Source organism: Solanum stenotomum, chromosome 12 (assembly GCF_019186545.1).
Source record: "Solanum stenotomum isolate F172 chromosome 12, ASM1918654v1, whole genome shotgun sequence".
Taxonomy (NCBI): Eukaryota; Viridiplantae; Streptophyta; class Magnoliopsida; order Solanales; family Solanaceae; genus Solanum; species Solanum stenotomum.
In genome coordinates, this window is record NC_064293.1 from 31,778,655 (window position 1) to 31,791,605 (window position 12,951).

General features: G+C 35.1%; 1 protein-coding gene across 1 annotated transcript; it reads left to right on the forward strand.

The window, feature by feature from the left end:
• Window positions 1-780: 780 nt before the first annotated feature.
• On the forward strand, window positions 781-6,896 carry LOC125846602 (KH domain-containing protein HEN4). The gene is made up of 8 exons (XM_049526147.1): window positions 781-921; window positions 2,348-2,943; window positions 3,705-4,133; window positions 4,228-4,485; window positions 5,131-5,394; window positions 5,534-5,625; window positions 5,932-6,000; window positions 6,181-6,896. Exons 2-7 carry the CDS (start codon window positions 2,368-2,370, stop codon window positions 5,978-5,980), a joined length of 1,668 nt encoding a protein of 555 aa, XP_049382104.1. The 5' UTR covers window positions 781-921; window positions 2,348-2,367; the 3' UTR covers window positions 5,981-6,000; window positions 6,181-6,896.
• The last annotated feature ends 6,055 nt before the right edge of the window (window positions 6,897-12,951 follow it).

The window sequence follows — 12,951 nt, forward strand, 5'->3', positions numbered from 1 at the left end:
ATATATATATATATATATATATATATATAAAGAAGTCATAACAATCATTAGACGTCGTATTTTTTTAAACGAGATTCTTGGTAACGCGACATAAAAACTCCTTACTCTTATTTAGTATTTCGAATGAATTCTTATTTCTATTTATTTTATTAAATTTTAATACAGAATAAACTTAAACTTAAACTAAACTGAATTACATGAAGCAAAATTTACTCTGTTGACCTATGTCGGATCAAGGAAGACGCTCTTCAAGACAAAAATACGGTACAAAAAGAATCATTTAAGGTTCTTATCATTCTTAAATAGTTCACCACTTTAATGCTTTATGTCGAGTCACTCTTCCTGAAAAGTACTTGAAAATGATTTTAGTTTACTCTGTTGACCTGTGTCACAAACAGGGAAAGACGTCCTTCAAGACAGAACATACAGTACATAAGGAATCATCTATGGATCTTGTCATTCTGAAATAGTTCGCCAATTCAGTGTTTTTATTTGCCGAGTCAATCTTCCTAAAGAAGACTTGAAAATGATTTTCCGAACATGGTTCAGATCACTCTGAAGATAAAAATATTGAATTCACATTTTGAAATCTCTCTTTATATTTCGCTCAATCACACCAATCTCTTTGTGATTAACAATATTATATTTCAATCTTTTAGCTCTTAAATATATATTTTTTTTCAATTCCTTTTTTCTATTATTATTTCACAATAAAACATGACCAAATATTTCGAAGATAAGGTGGAAAAACAGAGAGATATTTATATAGGAGGGAAGAAGGACGTGGCCCCGTTAGATATAAGAAAAGGAGGCCTTACTATTTCGGGTCAAAACCCTAGCAGCTATAAATCAACACCCGCTCCGTAATTTCTCTCTTCTGTTTGCTCGTCGCATAGTTCTTACCAGAAGATTTTGGTTCAGGTATCTTCAGTTATGGTTTCTGCAAATTCTCCTATGATGTTATCTATGTATAGATTTTCATATCTTGGTTTCCTTTGTTAAATTCAGTTTTAGAATTAATTGGGAACTCAGAATGGTTATTTGTAGTTTGAATTTTGATGTTGTTATTGTAGTTTCATAAATCTTTGATTTTAATCCTATTCCATGGAGTTTAGCGTCGACTTTGATTTCAGATCTATGCTTCTTTTCGGATCCGTCTTCTTTGTTTTTACCCTTTCGAGGGATTAAACTTTAATTTGTGTTTTAACTTTTTTTGTGTGTGTTTAGTACAATTAAACAACAAAAAAGGATTTTTCTAGAATTGACAGTGTCCTTGATCTGGAGTTAGTGAATTGGTCAATTGTGTATGAAAAAAAGAACAAGAAAAAAGAAGGATCTTTTTAGAATTGACAGTGTTTTGGATCTGGAGTTCGTGAATTGGTCAATTGTGTATGAAAAAAGAGAACAAGAAAAAAATGGATTTTTTTTTAGAACTGACAGTGTCCTTGATCTGGTGTTTGTGAATTGATCAGTTGTGTATAGGCTCTGACCACATGTGATACCGGCTTGTATCTTGCGTTTCCGCTGTGTACAAGGAATTTATAATGTTAAGTCTGATAAGGAACTGCTTACACATCCAATTTTAATGTTTTGTTGCTGTCAGAATCTCTTCTTTTTTTTCCATCTAGAAGCTGGGGATCTATTTTCACTTAGGGGTTTCAGTTTTTTGGGATTAAATCCACTATTTTAGCACTTTTTTTAAAAATAAAAATAATTAATAGTAAAAGATTGGGCAGGCTAGTGGCAGTTCCCAAAATTAGAGGGAAAAAAATAACAGAAGCTAAAAATATAATGCTCTGAACAAGGTTCGAACCCTGAACGCAAGGGACAATTTGAAAGGCAGTTACCACTGCGCTACACTTTGTTGCTTGTTCAGGGGGTTCAAAACTAATATACGTACATAAATACGAAAAATTTACCGTTATATATACGGTGTAATTTTTTGCTGAGGGGTTCGGGTGAACCCCTCCCCTCCCTCCCCTCCCCCCCATAGATCCTCCCCCTAAATCCGCCCCATTCTAGAAGAACTCTAGAAATTTTGGAATCCTGCTAATATATGTCTTAACACATTGTATCATGGCTACATTATGAGAATTTGAGGAAATATGACATGAAATTGGATGAAAGTTCATTGAATGTATCTCTTTTCTAAGAAGGGTGAATGTATCTCCAAGTTTCAACTTCAATCTATTCTAGTTTCTTAGTTTGGACAGGAACAAGGTTGTGGGAGATGCGTACTTCTGCTGATGGAAAACTATTTTCTATCTGACATATTAGAAATTTTAGTAGGTGGATTTGTTCTTCATGGATTTATGACTTTTGTTTGCAATTTTTCGATGATAAACAGTATTTAGTCCATATTTTGCAATGGCTGGTCGACGGGATAGCTATGGGAAGCGGTCTCATTCTCAGTCAGATTATAGTGAAAACGGGGGAAATAAAAGGAGAAATACTAGAAATGATAAGGATCCTTTCTCTATTGGCCCTGATGATACAGTATATCGGTACTTGTGTCCAGTAAAGAAGATTGGCAGCATCATAGGTAAAGGTGGGGAGATTGTTAAACAATTAAGGGTGGATACGAAATCAAAAATTAGAATTGGAGAGACAGTACCTGACTGTGATGAACGTGTTGTCACCATCTACAGCTCAAGTGAAGAAACAAACGAGTTTGATGGCACTGAAGATCGTGTTTGTCCAGCTCAGGATGCTCTTTTCAGAGTATATGATAAAATTATCAGTGATGACACTACTGATGAGAACTCTGAGGAAGCATCTCAGGTTACTGTTAAGCTTCTAGTACCTTCAGATCAGATTGGATGTATTATTGGGAAAGGGGGACAGATAGTTCAGGACATTCGAAGTGAAACTGGTGCTCAGATTCGTATTTTGAAAGATAAGCATTTGCCTGCATGTGCATTGAGCTCAGACGAACTTGTGCAGGTAATACAGCATCACCTTCCTATCTATCCACTCGTGTTACTTCTGCAACATCTAACTTGTAACTTTATTTCAATAATTTTGTTAATTAGTAAGTTTGATCAAGTGCTCGTTTTTCATGCTTGAACTTGCGGGCTGTCACATTTCAGCCTAATGACTTTGGGTATCTTCTTTTACAACTTGGTTGACGGTCTTATAGAATTTAAACAGGTTGACCATGCTGCACTTCTGTTTTCACACCACCTCTTGAAATTTATTATTGATGGCCCACATTGCATAATTATACACACACATGGATGGTTCAGTTTCTTTAGTTATAAATGTATGGCCAATTTTCTTGATATTCGTTGGTCTATCAAGTTGGGACTCAATTTTTTTTTATCTCATTGCGCTTATCAGTAGTTGTAATTTGCTCTTGTAGTTTCTTGGCATTCAATTTCTGGTACTACCTGTTGTATCTTGTACCGCAATTATCGTATTGTTTTGTTGTAGTTTTTGTTCTGATGCTATCGGTTGTTTTTATTATTATCTGTTTCTTGTACTTCCATTACTCCTTTTTGGGACTGCTTTGGACTATTTTATGTTAAGCTGAGGGTTTATCGAAAAACAGCCTCTCTACCTATGAGGTAGGGGTAAGGTCCGCGTACACCACCCTACTTTGTGGGACTACACTGGGTATGCTGTTGCTTAGTAATGTGGAATTACAAATAAATTTGGCTGAATTAACGTCACTGTTCATCTGATCGCTGGTTACTTGGTTTTAGATATCTGGTGAAGTTGCTGTAGTAAGGAAGGCTCTCTTTGAAGTTGCAACTCGTCTTCACAATAATCCATCCCGTACCCAACACATTCTAGCCTCCGATGCTCCAACTATCTACTCCTCGCGCAGTTCACTTATTGGTTCTGCTGGTGGTGCTCCAATAGTGGGAATAGCTCCTTTAGTGGGGCCATATGGGGGCTACAAAGGGGAGAGTGGTGACTGGTCAAGGTCTTTCTACTCTGCTCCAAGGGATGAATCAGCTTCAAAGGAATTTTCTCTTCGTTTAGTGTGTCCTACTGCAAATATCGGAGGTGTTATTGGCAAAGGTGGTGTCATAATAAACCAAATTAGACAAGAGTCTGGTGCAGTCATCAAGGTTAATAGTTCTAATGCTGAAGGTGACAATTGTGTGATTTCTATTTCTGCAAAAGAGGTAAGTATTTTCTATTTAAATGAATGTTTATCGGAATATGCAACTTGAGGATTTTTGTTCTCTCTGTAAAGATGCGGTTTTATGCTTTGTCTAGTTTTTTGAGGACACATATTCTCCCACAATTGAAGCAGCACTACGCTTGCAACCAAGGTGTCGTGAGGAAGTGGAACGGGATTCAGGTCTTATATCAGTCACCACAAGGTTGCTGGTTCCAGCATCTCGAATTGGCTGTCTTATTGGGAAAGGAGGATCCATAATTAATGAGATGAGGAAAATCACGAAAGCTAATATTCGCATTCTCTCGAAGGAAGATCTTCCAAAGGTTGCATCTGATGATGATGAGATGGTACAGGTAATTATTCATTGTTAATAGTAATTGGGTACACTGTGTATGTCAAAGTTCTTACTCAATTGATCAAAAGGGGAAGAAGGTCAGTTTTTTTCTCAGTAACTTTTTCCCTCCCTCTTTAGAAATCTGGCTACTGGAGTATGAATATACAATATGAGTGAGGGTCTCTGATGTAGATGTTGACATCTTTGAAAGCCATAAGCTGCTTTTGCCTTTGGATCCATATCTGTTCTTGATTAGTTTTTGGGGAGGGAGTGTGCATGAATGGAACTATTGTTTCATAGGGGTTACCCTTTTCCCTATTCCTGTGCCGTACTCACTGTTCCCCAAAATAAATCCTCCAAAGAGGGAAAAAAGAATGCTGATGAAAACATATTTTGCGTAGTTGTTCCTTTTCTTTCTTGTTATTCCTGTTTGCTAAAAAGAATGCTGATGAAAACATATTTTGTGTAGTTGTTCCTTTTCTTTCTTGTTATTCCTGTTTACTTATACTATCATACTTGGTCTCCATGTTTTTCTAAAACTGATTTAGGAATTTCTTTCATGCTCTTATATTTATCATTATACGTGTTATTTTGCTTTGAAGAAGTGACTTGAAAGACCACTTTTCTTAACTGAAACCAATTATATACTTCCAACATTCATCAGATATCAGGAGATCCTGATGCTTCAAAGGATGCACTCATGCAAGTAACATCACGTTTAAGGGCTAATCTTTTTGAAAAAGAGGGACCTATGTCTTCCTTTGTGCCAGTTCTCCCCTACCTCCCCATGTCAACAGATTCAGATACCTTGAAATATGAACACAGAGATACTAGGAGACATGGACGTGAACATTCCTACTCAGCTGGTTATGGTGGTACTAGTGATCTTCCACATGCTGATGGTTTTGGAAGTTATGGTACTCTCCAGGTAATGCTTTGTTTCATTGGTTAGGACAACGGAGTTTTTGGAAGTTGCAGTGCTCTCCAGAAGTTTTGGGTTCTTTCTACAACTTTTTGTGGAATGTCTATGTGCGGCTTTCCTTATTAATTTCTAATTCTATTTGCAGAGTAGTAGCAGTGTAGGATATGGGGCATATGAAGGATATTCCCCTGCTTATCCAAAAGAAGGATATTCCCATGGGCGTTCCAGTGGATCCGGGTGAGTCTCTTGCCTTCCTTTCACCAGTCTTGGGTAGGTTTGGTGTCCTAGGGCAATACTGTGATCAATGTTGCCCATGATTTTCTTGAAAGAAAAACAAGAATGAGCCCGTAGTTTCATATTAGGTTCTTGCCTGTTTATGTCTGAACTCTGACCTAACAACATTCTGGTTGGAACTTGTCACTGGTGATTTTTGTTCTGCCCATTTGTTGCAGAGGATTTCTTACTTAGCGCTACTTTCAACTGCATTAAAGAAGTCAAAATTGCTTCCCCAATTTTTATTCATTGTTAAGTTTATGTTAACAGGTCATCAAGGCAAAACTCTGCCCCCCGGAGAAAAAGTTATGGTTACTAGAGCTTGTAATAGGACCACAGGTAGCTCTTGAATTATGGTTCTATTGCATTGCATCTTTCGTTTAGTTTGCTGGTTTTATATACCTAGCCCCGCTCATACAGAACTTCTAAACATTTTGGTATGATGACCTTAACCTATCTTCCAATTATGAAACTAATGGTATTCTTTTCCCTTTGTTTCCTTTCCCTCGCTACAAACAGCCGAGATATCTGAAGCCTGAAGCCTGCCTACTGTCACCTTTGATGAAGCCTCATTGCCTAAACCAGATGACCAGATGAATGAGGACATCAAAAATCATTGCCTACCTTGATGTTTTCCTTAGCAGGATCATATCCGAAGGTTTTACCTACTATCGAAATTTGCCATGCCCTGACACCATATACTTCCAAGCTCAAACTTTTGTGCTTCCAAGAACCTGTGTAGCCGGCGGCCTCATCCTTTCTCCCCTTTGATAGTTGTACAATAGATGAATTCAACTCTTAAATCTCGGCCATGTGTCCTGAAGTCGTGTTTTCCGTTTATTGTTATTTGTATGAATCTACCGCTAGTTGGACTTGTCTATTAGATGCTCTAGATGATGCAGATTTGCAAGTGTCTTTTTGGTTTTGATTATGATACCTTTCAAAATATCTTTAAAAGTATTGCTATGTTACTAGAAAGCCTACTACATGTTTCTTCATTATGCGATAATATTCCATCATGATTTCTGAATATCCTTTGCTATTTTATTGGCAAAAGTTCTTGCTAAAAGTAGATTGCTCTTTTGAAGAGGATATAGTATGGAATGTGCATACAGCTTAAGCTACAGGGGATGCCTACAGTTTTCTGTAGACACTGGATCTTCTATGCAGAGATCTGTGTGGTTTAGTAGTGCTTGATGTATGAGTATATGCCAAAATGCAGTGATATAATTTTCACTGCCTTTCACTGTGACTACTACATGTTTCTTTGTTATGCGATAATATTCCATCATGATTTCTGAATATCATTTGCCATTTTATTGGCAAAAGTTCTTGCTAAAAGTAGATTGCTCTTTTGAAGAGGATATAGTGGCTATGGAATGTGCATACAGCTTAAGCTACAGGGATACCTACAGTTTTCTATAGACACTGGATCTTCTATGCAGTGATCTGTGTGGTTTAGTAGTGCTAGATGTATGAGTGCCAAAATGCAGTGATATAATTTTCCTGCCTTTCACTGTGGAATCTGATAGCTTTTTGGGAAGTATTGGTTGGAATTAAATTGAAGCAGGTAAAAATTGCATGGTAAGTTTCATATTCTTATCATAAAGTGCTTACTTTTGTTGTAAGATTCACCTATCAAAACAAAAAAAAACATATGTGATATGATTTGCCTGCAAGCTCTGATATTTTAACTCAGCATGTTTAGCAGAATTTATACCTATATACAAAAAAAGGTATTTGTATCTTCTGTGTTTGTTTGATCAGACTTGTTTCAAAATCTGCTCCAATAGCCATCTCTTCTTTGTCTGTTGGATACAGTCAGTATGTTTGCTACTGCTGATGCCTTTTATTATTGCTCGTCTTATGCAATGCTCCATTATTTGTTCCTTCTTATTGAGAGTGGTGGGGTTTGAGTTGGATGGAGGGGGTGGGGGGGGGGGTGCTGTCTTGAAGAATAGTGTTTTAGTGATATGACAATATACTTGTTTACAAAGACAAATTATATGGGGTATGAGAAGTTGATCTATTACAAGTACTTGCTCCAAGTTGAGGCTTAGTGGGAGATGTTGATTTCCTACAACTAATCATGCCAAGTTAGAAGTTGCTCTTTTGGCGTAGAATACAAAGAATAATGTCTTTGGTTGAGCGTACACAGTTTTGGAACTTGTTGTATGTAGTTGATTGACTGGAGTTGCAGCCGGTGATATGACACAGGGTAATAGATCTTTGGTCTTTTGTAATTTTATTTTTATTTGATGTAATAATTAAGTATTTGTAGAATACAACCATTTGGACGTAATATTGTGCCTAAGATTTGGATGTAATACAACCAAATGACAACATAATCTAATTATAGCTCATGATTATGCATTTGAAGTTAAAACTTCCATGGTTACGCAAGTCGGGACTTGGTTCTCGAAAATAGATGCGGTGACGTAAATGACAATTACGTGATGGTTTATAAATGGATTGCGAGGGATGATTTTTAGCAATCAACACTTGTTATAAATCTTGTTTCTCCTAGACTTTAGGATACGAATTGAATTGAATTAAATTAAGTTTTTCTAAAACTGTGTATTAAGTCAAACACTAAGAGGTCGTCTGGTTATTAGTTAGAGTTATGTAAGTTTTAGTTATGTGAGTATTAGTTATTTAGATAATAACTATGTAGGTATTAGTTAGGCAAGTATTTGTTATATAGGTATTAGTATATATGTAGGATTTAGTTATATAAAGATTACACTACATAAATTATATCTTATTGAATATTTAATTTATTGTGAATTAATATATATTTTTTAAAATAAATATGAATTTGTAAAATCTGAGTAATGATATTATTTGATAAACGGGAAAAGGATTAAAAATGTCCTTAACGTATCTCAAATGGTTCAAAAATGCCCTTCATCCACCTTTTGATTTAAAAATGCCCTCAACGTTTTTTAAGGTTTAAAATTGCCCTTTTTTAATAGTCGGCTGACATGGCAAATGCGATACAGATATACTTTACCCATTTCAAAATATATGACCCACTTAGTCTAAAAACTCATTTCGAAAAATCTGCTCTTTTGTTCCCATTAGCTCTAGTTCTCTTCTTTCTTCTCCTTCAATTCATCTATTCTCCATTCTCTAGTTAATTGCAGAGCATGAGCTAAGGATGTAGAGAAAATTTTCGAACTTCACAGTATGTCTATTCAAACTAAAGATGATCTTTGTTTAATTTCATTGGAATATGTGTACTAGAATCTGAATTTTCACTTTCTTGCCATATTCTTTGTTATTCGATTTCAGCATATAAATTTTTTCTTGTTACTTTTCAGGACAATTTGGAATAGTGCTATAATGAAATTTATTCAATGTCGACATGTTAATTCTGAGGATGCTCGCAATTCTATGCATTTTTCGTCATTAAATTTTTGGGTTGTTCCTGCTTATGATCCATTTCTTTCACCATTTATTGCATTAGAACTCCATTTATTTCAATGACACAGTTAGTCAACTCGCTAACAGAGCCAACAATTCCAAAATGGAAAAGCCCCTCCATGATCTATCATCCTCGACTTCTACCACCATTCCAAAATGACAGTTTCATTCGCACCTCAAACGTGTGGTAATTTGCAACCCTAAACCACCATCCTTGGCTGCTACAAAAAAAGACTGAGAATTGCGCTAAAATGGAATTCAAAGATATGTTAGGTTAATATGTAAACGGGTTTCTGGGTGGTTGAGTTTTTGTAGCATAGATAGGTCGGGTCGTTGGGCTGGATTTTAAAAAATTAGATGGACCAAGAAGATGAAGCCATTTGTCTAATTTAATGACTCATCATTTGTCATGTCAGCCGGCTGTTAAAAAAGGACAATTTAAAACCTTAAAAAAAGTTTGAGGGCATTTTTAAATTAAAAGATGGAAGGAGGACATTTTTGAACCATTTGACATACGTTAAAGAAATTTTTAACCTTTTCCCATTGATAAACTACCCAAAATGCACAGAGGTATCACCATTAACTAAAAACTACTATGATGCGGCAAACATAAAATGTTACTATATAAAATGACGAAACGAGAAATACGAGGAACATAGACAGTTTAATTGACCTCCTTAATTTTGTAAATTAGTTAATATACATTATTTACAAATAAATAAGTGAACAAATTAAAGGTAAACAAGTAATTCTTATTTAATTCTTGGATAGCTATATCCACATAACTTATTTTACTTTCTATCTTGCATAAAATTATACATAGGTTTCCTCATTAAGTTATGTGGGTATTAGTTACGTAGAACTACTAAAACACAATCAAACACCGTATAAAATTAATACATGAATAACTTTTATACAACATTGGAAAATTACTAACCAAACATGGCAAGATGTTATATAAAACTACTATGATGCGGCAAACATAAAATGTTATATAAAATGACGAAACGAGAAATACGAGGAATATAAACAGCTTAATTGACCTCCTTAATTTTGTAAATTAGTTAATATACATTATTTACAGATAAATAAGTGAACAAATTAGAGGTAAACAAGTAATTCTTATTTAATTCTTGGATAGCTAATACCCACATAATTTATTTTACTTTCTATCCTGCATAAAATTATACATAGGTTTCCTCATTAAGTTATGTGAGTATTAATTATGTAGAACTACTAAAACACAATCAAACACCGTATAAAATTAATACATGAATAACTTTTATACAACATTTGAAACTTACTAACCAAACATGGCATAAAATTAACGGAAAAGGGTCATATTTGCCCTTGTACTCTTAGAAAAGGGTCATATTTGCCCTTCGTCATATTTTTTTGGTATATTTGCCCTTACCATCCAACTTTGAGCACATATTTGTCCTTGTACAGTTAAGTATTGTTTCACCATTTTTGTTAGTCTACGTGGAACCACATGGCGCCTACGTGGCTCCATGTGTACATATTTTTATTATAATTGGAGTAAAATTTTACTTTCTATTTAGTATTCTATCCAATCCATTTAGTAAAATCCAACCCAATCAAAATAAAGATCCATTAACCCGATTCCAATACCCGGAACGGATCCGTGTGACAAGAATATACGTTGGTTGGGTGGTTTTTGTCAGAAAAAAATGGTTACTGGACTTCTTCTTGCATAAACGAATTTATCTGGAGAGGTTTGAGGCATTATCACAAATGCCTGGTCTGCGAACACTTAGTTTTCTAAGCAATTTATTTTCTTGACCAATTCCGGAATTCAATCGAATGGGTGCTTTAAAAGGTTTTTATTTGTTGGAATATCAATTTTCTGGTGAAATTCCTTCAGATTACTTTGAAAAAATGTTGTCGTTGAAGAAGTTATGGCTCTCTGACAACAAATTTTCGGGTGAAATTCCGTCATCATTAATGGAGCTGCAATATCTCATTGAATTGCACCTGGAGAACAATCAGTTCTCAGGTCCAATACCGCCAGCCTCGAAGCAGTCTGTAACGACCCTCTTAGTCGTTTTATGATTTTAACCATTATTTTTATATTACCCCTTTTTGATAGCTTTTATAAATAATTTATGGCTTATAAAATAAGAGACACGATTTTCAGATTTAATAAAGGATTATTTTGTTTCTAATAACAATAGAAAAAGAAAATAATAGAAATATATAAATAAATAAATGAATAAAAGAAATAAGGGCCAAAAGCCCTAACTGTTGAAACATGAAATACGCAGAGGAGAAAAAAAAAAGAATTAACAAGAGTAGCCATGGATGGAAAACCTAAAGTCTCATTACGGCAAGTAATTTCAGGTACAAGCTTATCTAAATTCTTAATTCTATATCCGATTTCTTGTGAATGATGGATACCATTACATTATTACGGCATGTTATAATTTAATGACATTATTATTAATTAATATTAGTCAAATTAAATGAAAAGTGGCGTGCTACGGAGTAATGGCTGGAAGTCGGCGATGATTAATTAATAGTATCTTGGCAATTAGATTAGTATTAGGAAAGAAATAAAATGATTTTGTATTGGAAATCTGAATTGCCAACGTGGTGCTCTTATGGTATATCTAATTAGTTATTAGGATGAAGGATTCAATTATTAGGTAATGATGGCAATGATATATATATAGGATTGGATTGTTGTACAACAGTTTCAGTTTCGTATATAAGTTCTCATAACTTCGACTCTTGATATAGTTTAGTTCTGGACATGCTTATTCTTTCGTAGTTGAAATTTCGTAGTACAACATCATATTATAAATCAAGTTTTGGTAATAATTGAGATATGTAATAAAATAGTGGGTGTTTGTGATATATAAAGATCATTAAAATTATGTTATTTAGAGATATTGAGACTAAACCCTAGGCTTGAAATTTGGAAAAGAACTTGAAAGAGTTGACATATTAGTTGGTATCAAGATTAGCATAACTTGATTATAGAATCGACGTGAGTTTTTGGGTCTAGGCTTAGACCTGTAGTGATATGGGTGTTGTTAGTTTTGAAATCTTATTGTGGTCATTTATTTGAATAGATTGCTTTGATTTGGAAGTTCAATGAAAGGGGAAAACTCAAGTCCGAGAGTGATTGTTCGACTATTTAAGGCAAGTGGATTTCTAAACCCTTGTTAAGTGTATGGAATTCATGTATTTCCTTGTAATATGTGTTTAGGGTAATGAGGCTTGGTGATGGATTGACTTGTCCACATTGATTAATTCTAATGATGAAAAAGGCATAATAAAAGGCAATGTGATCAATTGTTTGCGTGATGTGTTGAGAATTGTTTGAAAGGCTTGTTGAATCATTGTTGATGTTGTATCCTGATTGTCTTGTTGTGAATTGTACAATGTTATGAAAATGGTCATCTCCTCATTATTTGTGTGAACATGTCATTTGCATTGTTCTGAGACATGGTTGTGACAAGTGTTATGTGCATTGAGCAAGAATAAGAAAATAAAGAGGATGCACCATTTCGAGGGACGTATCGCGCGCCGCGATGGATACTATATTTCGAGGGACGTGTCGCGCGCCGCGACGGATACTATATTTCGAGGGACGTATCGCGCGCCGCGATGGTTACTATTATCGAGGGTCGTATCGCGCGCCGCGATGGATGCATGGACAGATATGTCCCCCATGGGTCCCGGACTGAGAGACAGCGGGTGTGTATCATTAGGTCAGACATGCATCACTATACTTGACATTGCATTTCATTGCATTGCACTTCTTTATTATTGGTGAACTTGATCTTGTGTGTTGCTGATCTTGTGAGTGCCTTTCTATGGAACTTGTGACTGATGAAT

Excerpts from the sequence above, each read along its gene's own strand:
- LOC125846602 (XM_049526147.1), top strand. The coding sequence starts at position 2,368 with ATGGCTGGTCGACGGGATAGCTATGGGAAGCGGTCTCATTCTCAGTCA. Across the intron at positions 4,134-4,227 it reads TTTCTATTTCTGCAAAAGAG|TTTTTTGAGGACACATATTC; the intron begins GTAAGTATTTTC and ends TGCTTTGTCTAG. Across the intron at positions 5,395-5,533 it reads GAAGTTATGGTACTCTCCAG|AGTAGTAGCAGTGTAGGATA; the intron begins GTAATGCTTTGT and ends TTCTATTTGCAG.